Here is a 24,330-nt window from a genome sequence, read left to right on the forward strand (position 1 = left end):
GGTCCCGTTCAGGTCGGATAATTAAGACTCTACTGTAGTTAAAAAACTGTGAAATGTTGATCGTTAAAACAGTCTTGAGCTGGAAGTTTTTCAATACTTTTTGTTGTCCTTTGGTGTGGTTCAACTGGTATCTGTATACTGTTGGCTTAGTTTTTGTGTTCCGACCTGGGCTGATATACATAAGCATTATTGATGTTGAACCTTCTGATTTTAGTCTGTAAAATGAATAATACAAATAGAATTAAGGTTGAAAAGTGGTGACTGACAGGAACAACATTTAGATTAAGTTATGAAGAATGTAAATCAACTTCCATTACGTGGCCCACTTGTATCGCCCGTGTTCTCTGGTTATGGAGTCCAGCTCTCGACTGACTTGCTCCTGAAGTCGAGACGCAAGACGTGTTGCTTCAAGGAAGTGGAGTGGGGAAATGGGGCAGGGTTTGTGGAGTAATGGGGGCTTTAACGATCAACATTTCACAGTTTTTTGACTTTTATCATGCTTTTTAAAAAACTTTTTAATGCATCATATATGTCCTACTGAGGATGACCCAATGCCGGGTCAAAACCTGTATTTATATGTGAACTTTTGTCTTAATTGGATGTAAAAATATATAGTATTAACTAGGAGGATTAAAATAGTTTTGTACAATTTTGTAAGAAGTTCAACCATCGGTATGGATTCGCCAATGAGATTCATAGTCTGTAATATTGTAGTGGAGACGCAGGACTTATCACTTAATCACTACTGCATTACAGTAGATCACATCAGCCAGACAAGAAGCAATATACAGTATCTCTTAGCAAATGAGTCACCCAGCCGTGCTATCGTCTTTATGTGTAGCTCCCCAGACACTCGCACAAAGCTTTAAAAGAAATACTCTGTATTAGTCGGTAAAGACAACTGAAATGCATACATTATTGTCCAACCCTGTGGGCGACACTTGCACACCATTCATCACAGGAACTGACTGCATAAGGAATGGTGTTACTAGCATTGGTCATACCTCAGTCACTTTCATATTGTCAAAGCCCAGAATGGGACAAAAAAAAAAAATGGAAGTAACAAACTTGATCTTGCCCATACCAAGAGTTAGACATTTGATTAAAATGTGTAACATAACAGAAATGCTATGCTGGAAAAACAGTATGTAAAGATGGGATGGACCGGGCGAGTTGGCCGTGCGCGTAGAGGCGCGCGGCTGTGAGCTTGCATCCGGGAGATAGTAGGTTCGAATCCCACTATTGGGAGCCCTGAAAATGGTTTTCCGTGGTTTCCCATTTTCACATCAGGCAAATGCTGGGGCTGTACCTTAGTTAAGGCCATGGCCGCTTCCTTCCAACTCCTAGGCCTTTCCTATCCCATCATCGCCATAAGACCTATCTGTGTCGGTGTGACGTAAAAAGCCCCTAGAAAAAAAAAAAACAATTTCAGCAAACTGTTGTAATGGGGTAAGTTTTAGTGTTTTTCTATCTGTTTTTTCAATCCAATTATCCATTGATCGAAATTGATTTTTTGTACAGGCGTAAGGAAACTGCGATGGCGCTCTCATTTAACTAAAACACTGCATGCAGGAAGGACATCAACCCTTATGGGACTTATCTGGTACATCATGGAAGAAAGTCAGAGTAACGGCAGAATGTAAAAGCAGAAGAGATTAGCTTTAAATATCTTTCAATAGGAGACATTATGTTGAAGGAGAAACATAGCAAATTAAATTTTAAATATTGTTCCTTCTATGAGGAAAATCTTTCAGGAATGTAATTTAATGGAATCTTTAACTTTGAACTTGCTCTAACACAGATAGGTTTTTGGTTTGGTTGTGCTAGGATGAGAATAGGCTAGGACTAGCAAAGCTGAGACCGTGGGCTTAGTTAAGGTGATTTTTAAATGTACCCAGTTTTTAATGTAGGCCTTGGCTGTGACTGAATTAATTTGTTATGAAATAATTAATACAGTTACAAGTCACTTCTTTTATTAATTTGTATTCCACAATGCATTTCAGAGCTTATACTCTGTTCTCACCTGTGTATAAAATCGTTACCTGATGATAGATTATAAGCTTTGAAACATGTTGTGGAATACAAATTAATAAACAATCAATGCAATTCAGAGCTTATGAATAAAATGTCTGTGTATAAAATCATTACCTTATGATAGAGGATAAGTTCTGAAACACGTTGTGGAATAAAGAGTGTGACTGGTAACAGTGTTAATTATTTCATAATGATTTACATTTGCTTGGTGGGAAAATGAAAACTGTAGGAAACCCCCTTCAGGGATACCGATGGTGGGGTTCTAACCCACTATCTCCTAAGGATAAGCTTACAGCTATACAACCCTTAACTGCATAGCCAACTTGCTAGGTAAGAACTGTTATTATTGAGAGATAATCGTATCTATGAGGTCATTTCACTACTTAGGTTTAATTGCCTGGGTATTTTACGGTGGAGATCAAATGATAGGCAGAGAGATCAAATTGATACAGCTGAAATGGACATCATAATGTGAGTGCTACCTGAAAGTCCACCAGAGAAGAGATTGATAAATAGACACCTATTAGGCACAGAATTGAGATCCAAGTATGATAATGGTACGGGATTCTTCAGCATATGGAACAGTGATGGCTGTAATATATTCTCAGTTAAACCTGGCAGAAATTACAGGGAAAGGCTAGAACCAACTGCAGAAGAATCCTTGCCTGTGGCATGGAATGGTGAGGTCTTTATAAAGATGATTGGAAATATTTTTAATAAATGTGGAATATGAGAACAGGCAGTGGAGTCGTAGGCTTAGTTCAGTAATTAAGGGCGTGTTTATTCATGGCAAAATATATATAAAATCTGAAGAAAACACTGGTCAAAAGTGATTCAGTTTCTGAAACTCTTAAGGCACCAGAAGGATACTCTTCAGGTCCTCATACAAAAGTGTGAAGATAGGGTTGCAAAGATTATGTATGCTGTATCAGTGAAGTTAGCTTTTGACCCAAGCTGCCAGGTGTCTTTGAAATCAGGCTGAACAAGCAGAGCTCAAGACCAGTTCACAAAACAGATTCAGTGTGCCAAGGTGTGCATGAAGGTTAGTTGTCCAAAATCTGTCCTACAGTCACTCTGAGGAGATCTCTGGAAAACTCAGAGATCTATATATCACTAGTAGAATCGATGCAGAGTTCATGAACATCTTCAGCTAGGCTGATATCTGTTTACCTACATAGAAATTATTTTGCTGGCTGAATAAGAAATGATTTTTATAACTTTTACAATCACCGTCTGCTATGCTTGTAATTCCTTATCACTCCAGCTGAAAACCTATACATGCAGTAGCGTTACAATCCTCCGCTAATCACCTCAGAGCACTGCAAGGATGACTCTCACTGCCTTCCCATCTGCTGCCGGCAGCTTAAATAAACTCTTAATATCTTCTGACTGAAAGGTACTTAAGGTACTTAACATGTTCAAGTCATTTTTTCAAGAAAGATAGGAATTTCTATTTTACAAATCAGATTGCTTAACTGCTCGTTAAGACTGCTGTCAGAAGATGAGGAACCCATTAATAAATGGGATTTTGTCAGTACGGGCAGAACAATGTCAATCAAAGTTTCACATGCTCTGATAGACACAAACTTTTGCAACTTGGCACACTAATTGGAAAATTATGGACTTTATCGACAACGCAGCTTATTTGAAGCATCTCCGATGAAAATTATATCCGTCAGAGGTGAACTAAGTTTACTGTTGCCAGTCAGCCGATACCACAGTTTACATTGAGTTCCCTTCTGCACTTAACTTAGTATAAAACCTCCAGTGTACGTCATTGATACTTCTTCCATAGTAACGAATACAAGACCTGAAATTTAGATAAATGGCGAGTGCATGCAAATTACAGTAAACATAATAGAACATATAGGAAAATACTGTAGATAACTGAACTTACGTGGTGATTCAAAGGTTGTTTTTAAGATATTCATCACTGAGTTTCGATTAGTACTCTGTAAAACTTCTTTCCTCTGCACATTCTTGCATGCATCTCCCATGAAACGGTTCAAGTTTTCCATCAATAGTGACAAATTCACTCAAATTATAGCAGGATTTACTTGGACTGTTCTAATTGGAGCGTGCTTGTCACTTTTCAGTCGATCGACTCTAGTGTCCTTGTTGTCAAATCTCGAACACCTCAAAAGTTGTAAAACATAGCACCTACTTTCTATCGTATTATGCAACCTAACCCCAATATGGCTCCTCATCATGAAACCAAACAATGTAGTTCGCTCTCTGAAAGTCGGCCTCAATTGAATCTTGAAAATTTCATTGTGAATTCCTTTTAAAAATCTACAACGCATGAAAATAAACTGTTCAGCACTTAATTCAGAAGCCATGAAAAGCACTAAACCAGTCAATTACTGCTGTATAAGTAATCGTGTTGTATGGCAGCTTATCACAGATTAACAGAGACTGTGACATCACTAGGCGATTTATATTGGTCAGGTGGCTATTGCATCATCCACTCTCCCAAATATGCGTCGTTGGTGGCTACAACTCATATCCGAGTAAACATACTCTTCAGCAGTTTATATTTTCACACGCACAAAAAGCTTTGTGAATATGTTTCATATGACTTAGTAGCCCAGTCTTGGCATGAAACATACGTCCACACAGATCACATGAAATGGTTGATGGAGGGTGGAACTGAGCTCAACAGAGCTTCCATGCTTGTCGTTTATTCTCTTGATGTCACCGACTTGCTCTTCAAACACTGGAACTGATGCAAAAACAGTGTGGCGCCAGTGTGTACAATTCTCAGCAGGCGTATCCCAGGATTGAGTGTTAATTCCAGCTCTTCTCATAATATGCCTTAGCTGAGCCTTGAAATGCCTCAAAGGGGCTCCATGAGGTCTTTTGTCGGAACAGAGTTCACCATACAGAAGTTGAAGAATAAACCTCGTTTCACTCGTGTGATAGACGTGCCCTATCCATTTGAGACGATGGCCAGTGATGGCAGACTCAATGCTTATAGCATGTGCTTTCTCAAGAACTGTAAGGTTGGTGACCCGGTCCTCCCATTTCATGTTCAAGATGGATCTAAGCTTTTGCAGATGGAAGCACTCTAGTTTTCTGATATCCTGACGGTAGAGGGTCCACGTTTCACAATCGTAAAGCAGTGTTGATATGGCATCAGTATGGTAAACCATGATCTTGGTATGCATTGTAAGTTCCTTTTCATGAAGAGACAATGGGATAAATGTCCAAATTCTGAGTGGGTAGCACGAATTCTATCAACATCTTGTGAGCAGTTAGCATTTGCTGAGAGGATACTTCCTAGATACAAAAAGTGGTCAACCTGCTCCAGTGGAGTATCCGCAAAGGAGATATTGAAAGGTGGGAGGTTCGATCCATGTGCAGGCTATGAGGATACTTTGGTTTTCTGAACATTAATGGGAGAGACCAAAACGATCGCAAGCACTCTTGAAACAACTGACTTAATGTTGCAGCTCCTCAGGTGTGAGGAGCGGCAGCGTCATCTGCATACTGCAGTTCTGTAACGGAAGAAATCTTAGTAAGCTTTTGGGAGCGAAGTCTAACCAGATTGAACAGTCCCTCTTCGAAGCGATATGACCTTTACATCTTGGTTGTCTGTAGATGTTCCATATAGCATGGTAGCTTGGTACAGAGCGAAAAGTTTTGGAACAAGCACACATCCTTGTTTCAATCGATGTGTGATAGGAGATGGATCAGATATAATATTTTGATGAAAGACTTGCCCAGACATGTTATCATGAAGAGCCTTGACTAGATCTGCAAAATGCTGTGGACAGCCAAAGTGTTTCAGAACTGTCCACATAGCTTGTCTCGGGACTGAGTCGAAAGTCTTTTCCAGATCATAGAACACTAGATGTAAAGGAGTCTGCTGCTCTCTGCATTTTTTTCTGGATTTGGCTCACGCACAGATCATATCTGTAGCACAACAATACTATACTTACCAGTGACAATAATTACATGTGGACACGGCACAACCTACCCCAATAATAGATAAATCCAAAGGCTAGGAACTAGTATTAAATCAGACCTATGTCTCATGAAATGAGCAACACCAATTAAGATAAAATAATTTTAATAAATCGAGTCATAAATAACAGATAACATACATGAAGTTAAATGAGGAAATTTGTATGTTAAAATTGGCTGATAATTAAAATAATAACTTTAAAATGAGGTCCCTCAAATGTTTACTTAAATATACTAATTTCTAACAACCAATTAATTAATTATTTAAAATATCTTTTGAAGGAAACTGATTATTCCCAAATGGGTTAGAGCACAGCATCTGGAACCCCAAAATTATAACTGTTTGATAAGATCAGTAGGGGTAAGATCAGGAAGATATCATTTCTCAGCTTTTAAGATTCAAGTATCAGGTGACAATAAATAAAAGGTTGAGCTGGTATCAAATGCATTTAGGATACCACCACGAAGTAACAGCCTTGAAGAATATGTGTTGTAGTCATCTGGGAATGATCCTTCCAATCAGTAACATCTGAAATCTGTCATTATTTTTGAAAACAAGAGAAAGGGCAAAAAAAAAATTCATCATCAAGTAAATGCTAGTACCTGGTAACAAAACCTGAACAATAGGCAAGGCAAAATATTATAACATACAGTAAACTGGCTTTAAGGCAGCTAAAAATTTTGAGGTTTTGTTTACATTAGAAGAAATGAATGTGATATTATTATTAGGCCTAACCTCTCATAAAAAAACTTCAGTAGACCTTAAAGAAACTTTAACCCAACATTAGAATAACAACATAGCTTCTAAATTTTACTAGGAATTATGTTAACAGAAGAAAAGTTTTAGTTTTAGCAGTTATTAAGGATTCTGAATTGAATAAAGTATGAACTGAAAGTATAATTTACCTGCTGATAAAATCGACACAGGAATTAGCCATACATACAATTTTGATTTGAGTATGCCAAAAACAATTTCAGATTATTAATTTTAAGGTTCTGGAATAGACACTTACTTAGTTAAGCTGAAATACATATTGAAATCAAACTACTACATGTTACGTGAACAGTAAATAATTTGAAAATAGTTTAAATAGGTAAATAATAAATAAGTAGTTTGCAACGTATATATGACTAGTGCAGTTCCTAAGCGACCATGCCAAGGGGTGCAGACAGTGAGGGCATGGATAGACTGGCCCACACAGAACATAATCTATCAGATATTTGTAGAGTACCTATTCATAAACCAAGAAAAGCGAATTATGAGGCATATAAACACCAATTGCAAAAAACTTTCCGATGGTGGAGTAGGTGATTATTCTGTAAAGGCATAATTATCATCATACCCCAACACTATTTTACCAAGGTAAAAATATGAAACAGTAAAACCTGTAATCAAAGATCGAACCGCAACTTGAAAACAGACTTAGTGTGAAGTGTTGCTGAGATAGTTCCAGAAGGTCATCCGTGGTAAGTACAGTAATGACAAGGAAATAAGGGAGAAATAGAATAGTCTGGATATTCGTAACATCAAGATTGATACCAAAATATATTTATAACACCATTAAAAGGAACAACATCATTACATTGAGTAAAATTTTACTTTAGTTAAACACCTGGAACATGGTGGGTTTGTTTTGAACATAAAAGTTAGAAATTTAAATACATAACAAGGGCTCATAAGAAAATTGATCTTATAGATCGTGACTAGACTTGAGGATACGACATAAGTTTTATCGAACCCCCCAAAAAAATTATTAAGGACAACAATTTAACACCAAGGAAGTTAGCACAATTGATAAACACATCTAACTTTGGCAATGAAATGCCAAGGCCACTTTACAAATTTGAGACTACCAGGGATACAGTTAAAACATTAAATGACTTTCTTTTATTTCTTTTATTTAAATTAAGGACCGACAATAGATTTAATTAAGCAAAGGAAGAAGGGGAGTTGGAGGATTGGCAAGGGAAAAGGAAGGGAAAATGGGGCTGTATCAATTTTGGAAAGTAGTTGCACAACACGTACATAAGGCACATCTAGTTCCCTATGACAGTCGCTTATTTGATTAAACTTCAAGTGTTCGTCCACACAGAGAGTCTTGCAGCATATACTGTTCAAGATTTAGTGTTATGTTTAAAAAGGAACTCACAATATTGAGCACTCCAATTGCCACACAGAGGCCTAAAGTTCCAGCTGCAGATAATGCCTGGAGGCACAATAAAACAAGTTTAAGTTAAAGTAGCAGAATACTGCATGAATAATTGCTCACCCAGCCTGATGGTGGAAACAGTTCAGATGTAGTATTGTGAAGTAAAGTAAAGGATCGTATGGACCAGCCGTTACGAACAGAACTACTCCCTTCATACCAGTTCGACACTCGATGCCTGACTGCCAGTTCAAAGCCAGCGCACACATAGTCGAAGGTAGCGGAGTCGAGAACATATGAGAAGTATGCGTGACGTAGCCATGATGTAGAAGGAGGGTAAGGAGCAAGCCACAAACACAGTGTAGAATCGGCCGGGTAAGCAGGTGGAGTGAAAAGTGCAGCATGAATCAGATGTAGAAGTAAACAGAACAGCAGGCCGGCAAAGTTGGCAGACGCAAAGGTAAAGCACAGAAGTAGTAGATATGTTAGAGAGCACGTAATATACATGGGTATAAGAAAAAACAATTTGCCCCAAAGTAAATAAGCCTGGAAAACAAACTTTCAGCAGCTAGCACTGATGAAAAGGATTTTTCAACCCTGAAACCAATTGTGATTCTTAGCCAGGATCATAATTCACTCCTCTGGACATCCTGTTTTGCAAGGAACACGAAATTCTGTCGGACGCCGACTCCATGTTAGTCCAGACTACAAATACCATTCGTCTTTTGTCTGTATCAAATTATTTGCCACATTGTCACAGTTATGGATGGTGGCCGTCAGGTGCGACACCAACTGGATGAAGCTCTAGTAAATTGTCACGCCAACAGGCAGCGTTGAAATGCACACCTGCTGCATTTCCTCATAATGTAAGATATGAGACGACTCAAATTTCCAAGTATTTCCTAAAAGTTTTTAAGTTCCTTGGTAACGTTACAATATCTGTTGTGCCTCTGAACGTTCGAAAACCACACTGCGACTCTGTTAAGATCCTCTCGGAAATAATCTGCAGGCGATTGAGCAAAATTCTAGCAAGAATTTTACCTGCTATAGATAAGCAATGATATACCGTGATAGTTACCACAAACACTACGATCACTTTTTTTGAGAAGAGTGATGATAGTGGCATTTTTAAGGTCACCAGGTACTTCACAGGTTTTCCATATTAAGAGGATAAGAGTATGAAGTCTGGTCTTTAGAGATAGGCCTCCACTTTGAATCAGTTCCAGAGGAATGTTACCTGGCCCAGGAGCCTTGCCAGGTTTCAGTTTACTGAGATCGGCATTGAATTCCTTGAATGTTGGTGGAAGGGCCATCCATGGTTGTTGAGGATGTAGAGGCACATCGTTGAGTCTTCAGCAGCATTTGAACTCCGATTGGGAAAAGTGGAGAAATGTTCTTTCCAACGTTCTAGGATTTCTTGACTATCAGTAGCATTATCAGCAGCTTCCAGTGTCCCAGAGGAGGAGTGAGTCGGGCCATATAACTCCTTCATTCCTGCATAGAAGTTACGCAGGTCTCGGACATCAGACATATTTTGCAGTTCCTGAGCTTTCTGCTGCCACCAGTTGTTCTTTATCTCTCTTATTTGCTCCTGACATTTATGCTTGAGTTTGAGAAAGTGTGCTTTCTCTGTATCTGAAGATGGATCTTGAAGAAGGGATAGATGAGCTTCTCGTTTAGCATTGATGACACACAAAATTTCTATGTTGTCATCAAACCAGTCTTGTTTTACATTTTTCTTAAAACCAATGATTTTCTCAGCTGATTCTGTGATTACTTTCCTCAATGTAGCCCATTCGTGCTCAATAATGTTGTTTGCTTTACGTCCCACTAACTACTTTTATGGTTTTCGGAGATGCCAGAGTGCCAGAATTTAGTCCCACAGGAGTTCTTTTACATACCAGTAAATGTACCAACATGAGGCTGACGTATTTGAGCACCTTCAAATACCACCGGACTGAGCCAGGATAGAACCTACCAAGTTGGGGTCAGAAGGCCAACACCCCAACCGTCTTAGCCACTCAGCCCGGCCCATTCCTGCTCAACATTCTTTGTGTTGACTGGAGCACTTGCCAGCATGTCGGAGATCATGTTGTGGAAATTCATTGCATTGGCATGGTGTTATATTGGTCAGGTGGCTATTGCATCATCTACTCACCGAAACATAGCACAAAAAATAACCAGCAACTAGATTAAGGTTTTGATGTAATAATCTATAAAAGTAAAGCTACATTTTTCTGTGAACTGTTTTCATTTCTATCCATTTCATCGCTTTTAGGTTAGATTGTTTGCCTCTTTGTTCCTTATGCATTTCTAAATACCTGAAAAGACTTCAACCAAAGTTACTTTCTTGGGAAGGTCAGACTGAAATAAATGAGCAACAATCTAAAAATAAAATTAGAATCCATCAATGCAGTAAACCCAAGTGAAACTGGCCAAGATGGATCACCTGGAATAAAGGTGTCCGCACATTCCAACTTTGCAGGCGTCTCAGCTGTGTGCGGCCGGCCGGCTGGCCGGCCGGCACGCGGGAGATCAGACAGGTTTGCTCAACCTTGCTGATGATAAAACACGCCTCGTCAAATGACTCGCCATGCTTTTGTCCACTGCATTCTGCAAGCACCTATGAATATTTGTGATGCCCTGGTTTTCCGCCAAAAGAAACTCAAGAACTCCTCTCTGTTTGGTACGCATGTCCATTACAGATGCCATTTTGAATGCTAGTTATAGCACTGCCACCTATCAGAAATTAATGAAACTCTCTGAGATGAAGTGAGAATATTCAAAGATGTCTGAAACAAAATTCCAATTTTTTAAAACCAGAATTGGCCAATAAAATGTGTTGCATTATATATTGAACACCCCTCGTAATAATGACAATGATGGCAAATAATTTACTGTGCCAATACTGGCCAACTCTATCTCAGGAGCATTGAATGGAGTGAGAACAGCAATGGAGGTAACATCTTACGGTACATTGTGGCAAGCCTGGGAACTGCATACTCTTGTTTGCTACAGTTGAAAGAAATGCGTCTTTGCTCATTCAAAATATTTGGTAGAATAATTAAACAATTATAATAATGAAATTAATAAAAATGAAATTTTAAATATAGAATATCTCCTTCATAAACTTCCAAACACGCATTATACTAGCCTTTCGCTGTGTCTTAAAAATTAAAAGGAGAATTCTTTTGAGGATCTACCCAACCTCTGGAAGCAATACCTAATATCTACTCTCTCCTGGTTTTTTTTTTTTTTGTTCCTGGCCTTTCCCATTTACTTGGGATCAACATTTTGAATGGACTTAACCTCGTTGTATGGCCAGATGCCTTTCCTGGCACCAAACCTATGTGGATGGTGTATTCACTATTGCATGTATGTGTGGTGATTTGTCGGGGGATGTGTTGTGTATACATGTGATGATGAACACAAACACCCAGCCCTTGAGCTACTGAAATTAACAGAAACAATTAATATCCCAGCTCAGCCAGGAATCATACCCAGGACTCTCCACCAGTACCCTGACCATGTGGTGGTGGTCGTTATTGTTTTAAGAGGAAGTACAACTGGGCAACCATCCTCTTATCAACACCAATCAGAAGGAAAATTCAAGAGGTCCAACACTTCGAAAAATGAAGGTATCGTCAAAAGAAAGGGAAGGGTCACGAAGCGCCAGTTACGGCAAATAACTTAAAAATATACCTGCTTTATAAAGGTGTCGGAGAAGAGAAGCTGTAATATGCAATAGGAGTTTTGGTCCGATATTATTTTTCCACAGCAGCCAGCGGTGAGAGGCTGGCGCCCTGCTGCCTGAGCTACAGAGGCTGTAACCGATATGTTCTACTCGTACATTATTAGTACAATTCAGTTTTACATTAACAAGGTTTAGTTTTGTGTCCTATCACTTAACTAAACTTTAAACCTGTACGTATCCCTACGGAATTTAACCTTTTGTGCAAATCCATAGCTTTAATTATTTTGTTATATTATGTTACCATGATGATTTCAGTGATATCATTGGGAAATACAAGAGTTTGTGTTGTCTTTTGTTAGTTTTATTGAGAAAGTTTGAGTGATGGCGTTTTCATCCAATTGTTTACATTTGTTTCACTGTTAATCGATACATCAACTTTTATTTAAAAACCTTTTGGAAGAATAATTTTCAAAATCATCTGTTCGCTGATGATAGCCCAACTCCTGGGGGCTTCAGAATGCTGGAGCACCATCCCTCCAGGGGCGATAAATATGGAGGACCCGAGCTCAGGGGTTATGAGTAAAGACCTCGACGGCATCAGCGGCAGAGAAGGTGGACATCAGTATGGCAATGATGGTGGAAAAGGCAAACCCTATCATAGGTGTAGTTGATAGTACGGTAGCGTCTGTATTGCAGTGGAGCAACTACAAAAGGAGTCTGTTCTCCACGTTAGGAGCGTCCTAAGTTTATGCTGGTAGCTTTTAACTGCACTGACATCAGGCTGGGGCAGCAGGCTGGTCGGTTAATTCCTGTTGCAAACTATGAGTTATATTATCAGTTGCCAGTCAGTGTTAGGGCATCTCTAGGAAGCGATGTACGTTGGGCCCTCCTGACTGCTGTGACATACCTGGAAACTAATCCAAGTGAATCCACCATCCAAGTCAAGGGTGAGAGCTTAGCAGACAAATAGCTTCAGGTACCTAGGGTCTCGCCTGCAGAGCGACTGCAAAATTAGCAATGAAGTGCGAGCTAGGAGGGACCGAACAATAGTACATCCACCGGGCGAGTTGGGCGCGCGGCTGTGAGCTTGCATCCGGGAGATAGTGGGTTCGAATCCCACTGTCGGCAGCCCTGAAGATGGTTTTCCATGGTTTCCCAATATCACACCAGGAAAATGCTGGGGCTGTACCTTAATGAAGGCCACGGCTGCTTCCTTCCAACTCCTAGGCCTTTCCTATCCCATCGTCGCCATAAGACCAATCTGTGACGGTGCGACGTAAAGCCACTAGGAAAAAAAAAAAATTAGTACATCCAGTTGTAGTATATGGCACTATACGGAGCTAAGTGTCAACCGTCCATCAAAAGCACTGAACACCAATTTCATGCTGCGGAGATGTGAATGCTCAGCTGGTCGATGGGCATATAATCTACCACATCAGGAATGCTACAGTTTGGTAGCAAATGGGCATTGCACTAGTTATGGAGAAATGCAACAAAGGCACCTCTAATGGTATGACCGTGTTCTATTTGTGGCATCCAGCACAGTCGCCAACCTCGCCTTTCACTTTGACATCAACAGTGGTCACCCACTTGGACGACCAAAAAAGCGCTGTCAAGGTACAGTAAAAGCCAATATGAGGGAATTGACTTGCGGCCAAATATCATCCAAGGCTTTGCAAAATGACATTTACAGACTCGAAGAGCAGACCCTGCACCTCCAGGACAATGCTATGTATGTTGGGTATTCAGCCCAAAGGCTGGTTTGATCCTCCACAGCTCCACCAACAGCTGTCATAGATAGCCTAGGTGTCACTGAAGAGGCATACTAGGTAAATTAGACGTGAGGTAGTTTCCCGTTGCTTTCCTCGGACAGTGCTAAGTAAAATAATAATTCAGTTTAAAAAAGAAAGGTATTGTTTCTTATTGAATGAATATTGAAAACCTTATGAACAAAGTATCAGTTGTGTAATTTAGTTTCTTCGTTTTCATGTTTGATGGTTGCATTAATAGGCTTCTAAGTCCTGAGTTCAGTTCCCAACTCTGTCTGTTTTGATGTTGTTGAAGCTTGTCAGGCTCATGTAGACAACAGTTTGAAAACTCTCTCTAAGACAGAGGTGTGTAAACAACTGGCCTCTGTATGGTAAATAAACTACTACTACTACTACTCCTCATTGCAGTCACCTTTTACACTTATGTAGTTGGCTTAACATAGCATCAACTGAGAAGAGTATCTGCCTCATGACTGAGGGTCAGTCTCTTGGCCTTCGATTCTCAGAACCCCAGGTTCGATTCCCAGATAGGTCAAGGGATTGGAGTTCAAATGGTTAATTCCCTTGACTCGGGGACTGTACCAAACATTCCTCCGACTCTCACACTATGCAACTCCATTCTCCACCACATAAACATGCAGTTTCCTATACACAACAGTCAGTCAGTTGAGGAAAGTAACTACTGTTGAATGTAAAAGTGTGGATGCTCAAGTTAAAACATCAATAGAAAGTAAACGGGTGGATCACTCAAATCTGTTGCACCAAATTATAGCTGCATTCCTTTTTTCATCTAAGGGTGGTATACAGTAATATTACATGTTCAGTGCTTTAGCTGTTTTAATTGGAGCAAAAGGAGAACCTGTTTTATGGCCCAGTACAAACAAATCTTGATTTTTAAAACTCAGTAAAATAGAAATGCACAATCCAACCATAATAAACTCTTAATGTCATAGCCCTAAATGTTCTAATTTTCCAAATTATAGACCTCTGTCTTCATCTTCTTCTGTTTCCATTTCCAGTTCTCTCCTGGGTCGGTTTATGAATCCAGGACCTTCACCATTGCCTGTCTCCCCACCACATTTTTCCTGCTTCCCATATTCATTCTCTTTCCTCATTTTTCGAGATCTTCTTTGTGGTCTTTTAATGGTTTTGGATTGATCCACCAGTTCATTTTTTACTAATATTTAAACTTGAGTATCCCTACTTTCAAATCCAACAATATTTCTGACCACATACCTCAGTAGAATTCCTCCATTTGTTTTAGGTGAGTCAAAATTCATTATTGTGCAACAATCACGACGCGCAAGTCACCTACGGGAGTCAAATCAAAAGACCTGCACCTGGCGAGCTGAGCATGTCCTCGGATACACCCAGCACTAAAAGCCATACGCCATTTCATTTTTTTTACTAACGTGTAAAATTACTGAGCAAGTGGTTGTGTGGTTTGGGTCACGTAGCTGTCAGCTTGTATTTGGGAGATAGTGGGTTAGAACTCCACTGTCGGCAACACCGAAGGTGGTTTTCCATAGTTTCTCATTTTCACACCCGGCAAATGCTTAATTAAATTAACCTTAATTAAGTCCACAGTTGCTTCCTTCCCTCCCAAATCTTAGCCTTCCTTTATCCCATCATCACCTTAAGACCACCTTAAGATCTATTTGTGTCAGTGCAACGTAAGAAAATTGTTTTGAAAACAAATGGAAAAATAACCCAGAAAGAAAAACTATAATGAATCACCAACTTTTAATTTAATTTTATACATCCCAACCCATGCAAAACAATATATAATTGAAAAGAAGAAAATTTATGCAAAATGGTAACATTGTGTTATTTTAGTGGTTCCATTGGATAGTACTCTATAAAAGGAAAAACATACGTAATAAGTTTGGTATTTAAAACTAAATCATAGTGTAAACATCAAACTTATAATACAAGCAAAGAATCCTAATTAAATGCAAAAATTTATTTTTTTAAGGTAACCTATATTCCTTCATTCTTCAGAAGAGATTGAAATTGTCTTTGTAAAATTGTGATGTCTATATTTGCATAATAATGATTTTCAGTTTACATGCAGCTGGATCTGAGCTATGTACAACAAAATGGTACAACATAATGGCAGTTAGAACTATTTTGGTAGGTTTCTGCCATCCTTGGTGAAAATGAAAATTACAAACACTGACCTTTAAAAAAATCACAACACTTCAGTTTTTACCAATTAGTGATGATGATTATTATTTCAGGAAAGAACACAAAATAATTATCCTCTCTTATGACTTATCAGGGAAGAAAATTTAATACTATTCGGGAGATAGTAGGTTCGAACCCCACTATCGGCAGCCCTGAAGATGGTTTTCCGTGGTTTCCCATTTTCACACCAGGCGAATGCTGGGGCTGTACCTTAATTAAGGCCACGGCCACTTCCTTCCCACTCCTAGCCCTTTCCTGTCTCATCATCGCCATAAGACCTATCTGTGTCGGTGCGACGTAAAGCAATTTTTAAAAAAAAAATTTAATAGGTCCAAGTTATCAAAGAATGGCAGTGTCAGGATGCAAAAGGCCTGCAAGGCATGGAAAATGAAACAGTTCTTTGGCCTCTAAACCTTCTATGTTCAGGGTCAAAAAAAAGTAAAAGTTGACCAGGAGAGGTTGCATAGGAAAATCTTAAAGTGAGGAGTCTGGTACAAGTAAGTGGAAGCAATGCCATATTTTCTAGGGACCCATGATTGACACTCCATCCATGTTTCTATGATTACCCCTGTGGGTGGAGGCAGTAGAATATATCCACATAACCCCTACCTAAGAGGCAACTAAAAGAGGGACCAGGGGCTGTCAACTTGGGAGTGTGAGTTGGAGACCACTGTTCCCTTAGTTGATGGTGGTGGTGATTATTGTTTTAAGAGGAAGTACAACTAAGCAACCATCTTCTATACAACACTAATCAGAGAGAAAAGATGGAAAGGACCAGACACTTTGAGAAATGGAGGTATCTGCCAAAGAAAGACAAGGGCCACAAACTATGTGAAAATGAAAGACTCCCTAGGCCTTGATACCTAATACCATCGAGGTCGGAAAAGAGCAAGAGTTGACCAAGGGATGTCAGATATGAAAGTGAGGAGACTGGCACAAGTGGAAGCTGAGTCTGGCATTGCTTCCACTTACTTGTGCCAGTCTCCTCACTTTCATATCTGACATCCCTTGGTCAACTTTTGCTCTTTTCTGACCCTGACAGCATTATAGAGTTGGATCTTCAGGAACTAAATCATAACTAAATCAGTTATGGGAGCTGTCAAGCAATCATCACAAACAACCTACAGTTCTGTAAAGTGTGTCTGCAGATTTACCAGCACATAAAAGAACTCCTGAGGAACAAAATTTTGGCATCTCCAAAAAAAACATATATGCCGTTAATGTAACATAGAAGCAGTGAGAGCGAGTTCAACCCTTGTCCCATTTTTTAGGGGGCAGGTATGAAGTGAGATGGATTTTTTGTAGTAAATTTCCTGACGACAACCTCATCAGCGGAATTAACGAGATGAAATGAACAGCGTGATATACGAAGGTCAATCAAATATAAGCGGGATTTTTGTTCCTGAACATCAACAGTTGGTAGGACCGGCTCTACGCTTCTGCTGTGCGTAGGAGTGGGGAGAGTGTTCTGTTAGATATTTACATGCTCACAATGTCAGAGCAACAGGTGCACCCCTCCACTGCACAACACATAATGATAAAATTTCTTGCTCGTGAAGGAGTTGCAGCAGCAAAAATTTGCCAGAGATTGACTGCACAGTTCGGTGATCAAACATTGTCAGAGGGGTGGGTGCGTGCGTGCGTGCGTGCGTGCGTGCGCGCGCGCGCGCCTGGCATAAAAAGTTCAAAGAAGGACGAGGACATGTGGAAAATCATCAACACGATCGCCGACCTCAGACCAGCGTTACAGACGAAAACATTTGTGCAGTTAAAGACATTATTAACGATGATCAATGTGCGAGAGTATCAGAAATTGTAGAACAAGTCGGAATCAGTTATGGGAGCTGTCAGGCAATCATCACAAAACTACCTACTGTTCCGTAAAGTTTGTTCCAGATGGGTTCCTCGCCTTTTGACCGAAAATCTGAAATTGAGACTTTTGGAGGTTTGTCAGAGGCTTACAGCAAGGTTTGCGGAAGAAGGTGATGCATTTTTGAGTCAGATCGTCACCTGCGACGAAACATGGGTCCACCACTTCACTCCTGAATCCAAAGAAACCAGTAAGGAGTGGCGGAGGAAATGGGAGACAGCACTAGTGAAAGCCAAGACTCGACTGTCAGCTGGCAAGGTTCTTGCAATCGTATTTTTCGATCGGTGAAGCATTTTGCTGTTTGATTTTTTTCATGAGCGACACACAGTCAATGCTGCTTACTACTACGAGCTGTTGAACAAGGCGAGGGTTGCATATCGCCGCAAAAGACGAGACCAACCGATTTGACAGGTCATCCTTCTCCACGACATAGCGCGGCCCCATACTGCAGCTCTAACTGTCTCCAAGCTACAGGAAATGCACTGGACTGGACTTGATCATCTTCCTTACAGCCCGGAGTTATCGCCCTGCAATTTCCATTTGTTCGGACCTCTTAAAGAAGCTCTAGGAGGGCAACGATTTGTAGATGACGAGAGTGTGGAAGAATACGTGCCTAACTGGCTGGTGCCACGACCCTATTCTTTTGTACGATGAGGGCATCAAAAAGCTGCCCATATGCTGGGACAAATGCATTTCCAGGGCAGTAAACTATGTAGAAAAATAAATAGTAACTGCCTTGTGTTTTTCAGTAAATGAATTTAAATCAAAAATAAAAATCCCGTTTATATTTGATCCCCCCTCGTATGATAGTAGGAAGTCGTGCGTCATATGCCCTCACTCCATATGAACACTGCAGAGAGGTTTGGAATGGAGTCCAGGCTTTTGGCACGCAATCTAGTGATTAGAAATTGTATACCACCACCTCATTTGTACCTTGCCGGCCAACATTCTGATAGTGAAATTATTTTCGACCAACAAGATTTGAGGAACCGGCTAACCACAGTGATAGACCTCTATAGATTTGGCGCTTTAACAGTCGTGGCCACCAGGAGAGCTAATGTAATATAGAACCCAAAACATTACTTACCTGTTATTCCAACTCAGGATCCTTTTCATGACTCTCATTGTCTTTAATTATATCTGTCCTTTCTGAAGCTCCTTTCTGAAGCTAATTATATCTGTCCTTTCTGAAGCTACGTATATTGTTGTCATTGTAGGGATAATCCAATTTACTGGTCCAGTTATAGCTTCACTTGAGTTTTTTTAAATTCCTGTAAGGCCTTCACAGTTATCAAAAATGTCATTTAAAATTTCCATATTACTTTGCCTTTACAGTCACTCCTCTACTTCATGTAATCACCATTTCTCCTTGACATGAGTGATGGGGTGGACTTAAGGAAACTGTCAGATGTTAATTTTCCAGATGAAATAAAATAGCATTAGCACTGACATAAACTTTTGTTGGGATTATCTACCCTGTCTAGTTAGTTAATACCTTTTCATTTTTTTACTGAAGGGCTGTAGATAAAAAATCTTCTTCCTGATACGTTTCTGCTTATGCAGGTCGTTCATGTAGATAAAAAAAATTGTACTTAATGTGCAGTGTTTTTCACAAAAATTATAATTATATATTTTAAATTACTATCCTATGAATATAATAGAATCTATGAATGTATATTTCAGAAATTCTGATCTTTAAGTTTTCTGTAACAGTCTTTCATGCTTGCAAATTTTTGAGAAGTGTAGAGTATGAGGATGTCCATTACTTTCCTGGGTAACTACTCTAACATGTTTGCTTCTTTTTCTTCTGTATTTCAGACACAGAAAACATTCGCTTCGTGTTTGCGGCCGTCAAGGACACGATCCTGCAGTCCAATTTGAAGGAGTACAACTTGGTGTAACAACCTGTCACCACTTCCTTTTCTATAACACCATCATGATGAAACTTTTTTCATTTTCATGAACATAACTTATAAAAAAAAAATTAAAATGAAATAAAAAAGAAGAGGAATGACAGTAATGTCCTCTCGTTTTGGTTGCTAGAATGTTTGGCTTCTTGAGGACTGCAGCTAACATGGGTTTCTCCTGTGTTGGGAATACTAGGGGGACTTGTGGACTTAAACCAAGAAGACCAGAACGCTTTGCGACTTTGTGCAATTGAAGAAAGTTTTTTTTTTTATTGTTCTTTAAAACTGAAGTGAGTTCCACGAAGGAACTCGCCCCATGTGTAACCCAAGAAGAACTTATCCCGACAAACTAAGCAGCAGTGACGCGGGTTTTTCTTACTTTTGCAATGTTGGAGTTGACTCTCCCCCCTCCTGCTCTACCTACCCCCGAGAGACATATTTAGTCATATTTTCTCAAAGATTGCAACACAGTATTTCTCCCAGGTGTTGTCAACATTGGAGAAAATTGAAATCTCTTGTCCTCTCAAAAAAAACTATAATTCCCAAATGGTCACTACCTGGAATATATGGAGCACTAGCAGTAAATTCCACTGCATATTTATTTTGTGCAGGTAATGTTTTTTGAGTGTTTGTGTTATTTTTTAAAAGCAAAGTTGTTTTGTTGGCCATTAGAAAGAAAAGGTACATTATTGTAGCCAAATTTGGCACTTCTATTTATTTATTGCTAGTACATAAATAGTAGTTTGGAATTGTATTTGTTTGGAGATTGACAATACTTCTTTGAGAAAATATGCAAGAGTATTCAAAGGTAACCATACTGAGCAGATACCAAGAAAGTGTTAAGCAGAGCTGGCGTGTTCAAAACTAACAGTGAAGAATGTAAGATATCTTATTCTCCCTCTTTATAGTTTTTTTTTTTTTTTTAATCTGTTGATAGAAATTGAGATATTTGACGTGTCATTTATTTGACTGGTAAGGAAACCTACAGGATGGTCAGTCTAGAGTACTGCGTGCTGTGCCTTAACAACTACGTATTGTCCTTGCTGTCTTCCCCCATCTTTACTATGCCTGTCATTTTTTCTTGTATTTTCATTCTGTTCTGTTATGCAGCAGTGAGTCTGAAGTATTCTCAGCTCTTACAGTCATGTACTGAAGGTGTTTTTTCTTGTTTGTTTTATTCAAAAATGTTATAGAGATATTAGAAATTTGTTAGCAGGCAGTTCTGTGTATATACTGCCTTTCTTGAGAGGCAAATCAGAGAGATCGTAGGCAGTGTCAGTTTTGTCCAGGTATATTGAGTGTGCACGCACGCATAGTAATTAGTTCTTTTGTGAACCCTATTATTATGTTGTAAATTTATGATAATATTCATCCATTAAATTTGCTATGTAAATTGAATGTTATGTTGATGTGGAACAGTGGCTTTCAAACTTGGGATATAATAACATTTACATGAAACAAATCCACAATATCTAATAGTGTAAATAAAGAAGTATTATCCTGTCTAAGAACTGTAGTTATACAAGAGCAAATGCTGAGCCTGTTGAACTAAAGTGCTCATTTCTTGATCAAGAAAACAAATACCAGTTTCAGTGTTCCCAGAATTTTGACCACATTCACAATTCAGTTAATAAAAATTTGCTTTGAAATTTTTTGAGAATCACCATTTTGGATAAAACTTGAATTTTTTTTAATAAATAAGAACTTCCTGTATCAAGTTACCATTGAAAACTACAGAGTCCTTTACATGCTGCCTGTAATTATCACTACTATCAGTCACTACTCATCTGCATTTAGGACAATCGCCCAGGTGGCAATTCCCTGTCTGTTTTTTTCCTAGCTTTTTCTTAAATGATTTCAAAGATATTGGACATTTATTGAACATCTCCCTTGGTAAGATATTCCAATCCCTAACTCCCCTTCCTATAAACGAATATTTGCCCCAATTTGTCCTCTCAATCAATGCAGTGATGTTGATTGTCAATATTTTCTGTGTTACATCTGCAACTATTTTATTCACTAACAGAGCATTTCTGAAGCGATGTCTGGCTCCATGGCTAAATGGTTGGCGTACTGGCCTTTGGTCAGAGGGGTGCCGGGTTCGATTCCTGGCAGGGTCGGGAATTTTAACCATCATTGGTTAATTTTGCTGTTATGGGGGCTGGGTGTATGTGTTGTCCTCATCATCATTTCATCCTCATCATGACACGCAGTTCGGCTATGGGCATCAACTCAAAAGACCTGCACCTGGCGAGCCAAACTTGTCCTCGGACACTCCCGGCACTAAAAGCCGTACGCCATTTCATTTCTGAAGCGATGCAGGTTATGTTTTGCTTAAAGATGATCTCTCTTGCCTTTTGTTGGAAGGGTGATTTTGGAACATTTGTTATTCTTAAAGGATGTGATATGTCTTGTTGCACAGAAAGAAACTGTTTCCACTGAAAATTACATAATGTAAATCAGTTCTTGTGTAAAGCCATCAATTTAAGTGCTCAGTACCAATTTAGTTCAGATTCTCATTGTATCACAAAAAGAATGTCTTCATCAAGGATTTGAACTCTGCATAGATCAATGCGATTTAAGCTTATCAACATATGGCAACCTTGTGTTGATAGATTTAAAAGGTTGAAAAAGAATTTCAAGACAATTTTCTAATTCTGTGGTATTATCAGGTACTGTGACATTATAGTCAACTACTACTACTACTACTACTATCTCCTTTGGACAGAAAGACACCAGAATATGATGAATTCATGGTTCCTGAAGTGAGTGAAAAGGAATCCTCATATCCTATATGTTATTGATGATAGAAAATATAGAAGAGATAAAGCAACAGCCTGGCAAAAGAAAGATATGATCTTAACTTTCATAGCTTATAAATCTCACCTACTATTCATAAGCTCGGATTGTGACCTTTTTTTCAATTTCTTTCTTGTTGTAGCATTTTTAAATGGGTTATTTACCATATTATCTTGTGAAGAAAGGGCAGATAAAAACTAGTGTATTGTATATGATATTGCAAGGAAACAGGCAATATTTTTTTGTCCAGGTACAGACACTCCTCAGATTCTAGAAGAAAGCTTAGCACATGGAAGTTCAGACTGACCGTCAAAGACTGAAGCTAATAAAATAGAATTGACCTAGCTCGATTTGTTCACATTATCCTTCAGATTCGCTGTAAACCTATAGACCCATACAGAGAAATTGTCACTAATAAGTTTATTGTCCTTGTGTTTTAAGGTGCAAAGTACTGTGATCTCAACCCCTTGTAATAGAACCTATCATTATGCTCATCCTTGTTGTGAATTCCCATCTTCCTTTTTCTGATTTATATTTGTACACTTGTTTATTCCTGTTTTGAGTGCTTAAATGTTTTTGTCTTCTCATTACCTTAATTCAAATTTGGCATAAGTGGAGGCAAATAGCAAACTACAATCAAAATCACCTTATTAAAAGGTCAGGCTATATGCATAGGAAAGTTCAAGTACTGAGGGGGACAAAAGGGGAGAGGAGCAAGGGTGAAATTGAACCATGTAGGTACTTTGTCTTGGACAACTGTTCTAAATGGTGAGAATGTCATGTTATTAGGAAGATTGCTGTTTTTCTTTCTCTCTCTCTCTCTCTCAGTGAATTGAGAAGACAAAAAACTGATAAACGATATCATCAGTGGTGGCCAGTGTTAATTGTGTTACAGCCTAAAAGAACAGGAACTCGCCGAAGGCTCTGAAAAATAAAGTCCATGTGACATTCGTTCCTAGCGCAGAATTCCTCTATCACTTTAGTGCTGAATGTTTCTATACTATCTTCTTTTCGATAGACAGCAATGCAAGTGCAGTAAGACATTCCTGGGACATGGTGTTCCTTAAACTTTGTATCTATGCCAGTGTTGAAAAACATCTTTTGGGTCCTGCAGTTGTTATTAGAGTTGTAATCAGATTCTTGAGTAGCTTTGTCACTTCCTAAAATTTATCGTATAGTGTGTGATAATACATGGTGTAACAATGGAACTGTGCCTTCAGTGTTTCTTAAGTCCTGCCTCTCTTAGTACTTTTTACAATTTGCTTTATTTTTACGTCACACTCACACAGATAGGTCTTATGGCGACGATGGGACAGGAAAGGGCTAGGAGTGGAAAGGGATCTACCATGGCCTTGATTAAGGTACTTTTCCTGATGTGAAAATTGGAAATCACAGAAAACCATCTTCAGGGCTGCCGACAGTGGGGTTCGAATCCACGATCTCCCAAATGCAAGCCGACAGCTATGTGATCCAAACCGCGCAGTCACTTGCTTCGTCAAGATTTTTGTCTTCAGCCTATTGTTATTCAGAGGTGAATAATATTAAATAGCTGCTTCAAGTTCCCTTTCTAGAAGGTTTTCAGTAGTCATGGAAGTTGATAGAGATTCAATAAACTGCTGCAACAAGATAACTTACTGAACTAAAAGGATGGTGAGCCTGTTGTGTAATTCTGTTACATACTTCTTCAGCATCAGTGTGCCTGCCTTCCATTTTTCTTACTAACTAATGAAGATTATTATTATTATTGTTATTATTAAAGTGACCCAGCTCGATAGCTGCAGTCGCTTAAGTGCGTCCAGTATTCGCAGTATTCCAGTATTATTGCTTCATTTTCAGTTTCAGCATGACTTTGTGCCTTAATTAAGGCCACGGCCGCTTCCTTCCCACTTCTAGCCCTTTCCTGTCCCATCGTCGCCATAAGACCTATCTGTGTCGGTGCGACGTAAAGCAACTAGCA

At 39.1% G+C, this 24,330-nt stretch overlaps 1 protein-coding gene across 2 annotated transcripts in view; it reads left to right on the forward strand.

The window, feature by feature from the left end:
- Galphaq (G protein alpha q subunit) overlaps positions 1-21,621 on the forward strand; it is a 395,971-nt gene extending 374,350 nt beyond the window's left edge. For both annotated transcript variants that reach the window (XM_067137250.2, XM_067137253.2), the window contains one exon: positions 19,486-21,621. In XM_067137250.2, the coding sequence (XP_066993351.1) occupies positions 19,486-19,568 (83 nt within the window). In that variant the 3' untranslated portion in view covers positions 19,569-21,621. The remainder of the gene's footprint in view (positions 1-19,485) is intronic.
- Positions 21,622-24,330: the final 2,709 nt, after the last annotated feature.

This window comes from Anabrus simplex, chromosome 1 (genome assembly GCF_040414725.1).
Source record: "Anabrus simplex isolate iqAnaSimp1 chromosome 1, ASM4041472v1, whole genome shotgun sequence".
Lineage (NCBI taxonomy): Eukaryota > Metazoa > Arthropoda > Insecta > Orthoptera > Tettigoniidae > Anabrus > Anabrus simplex.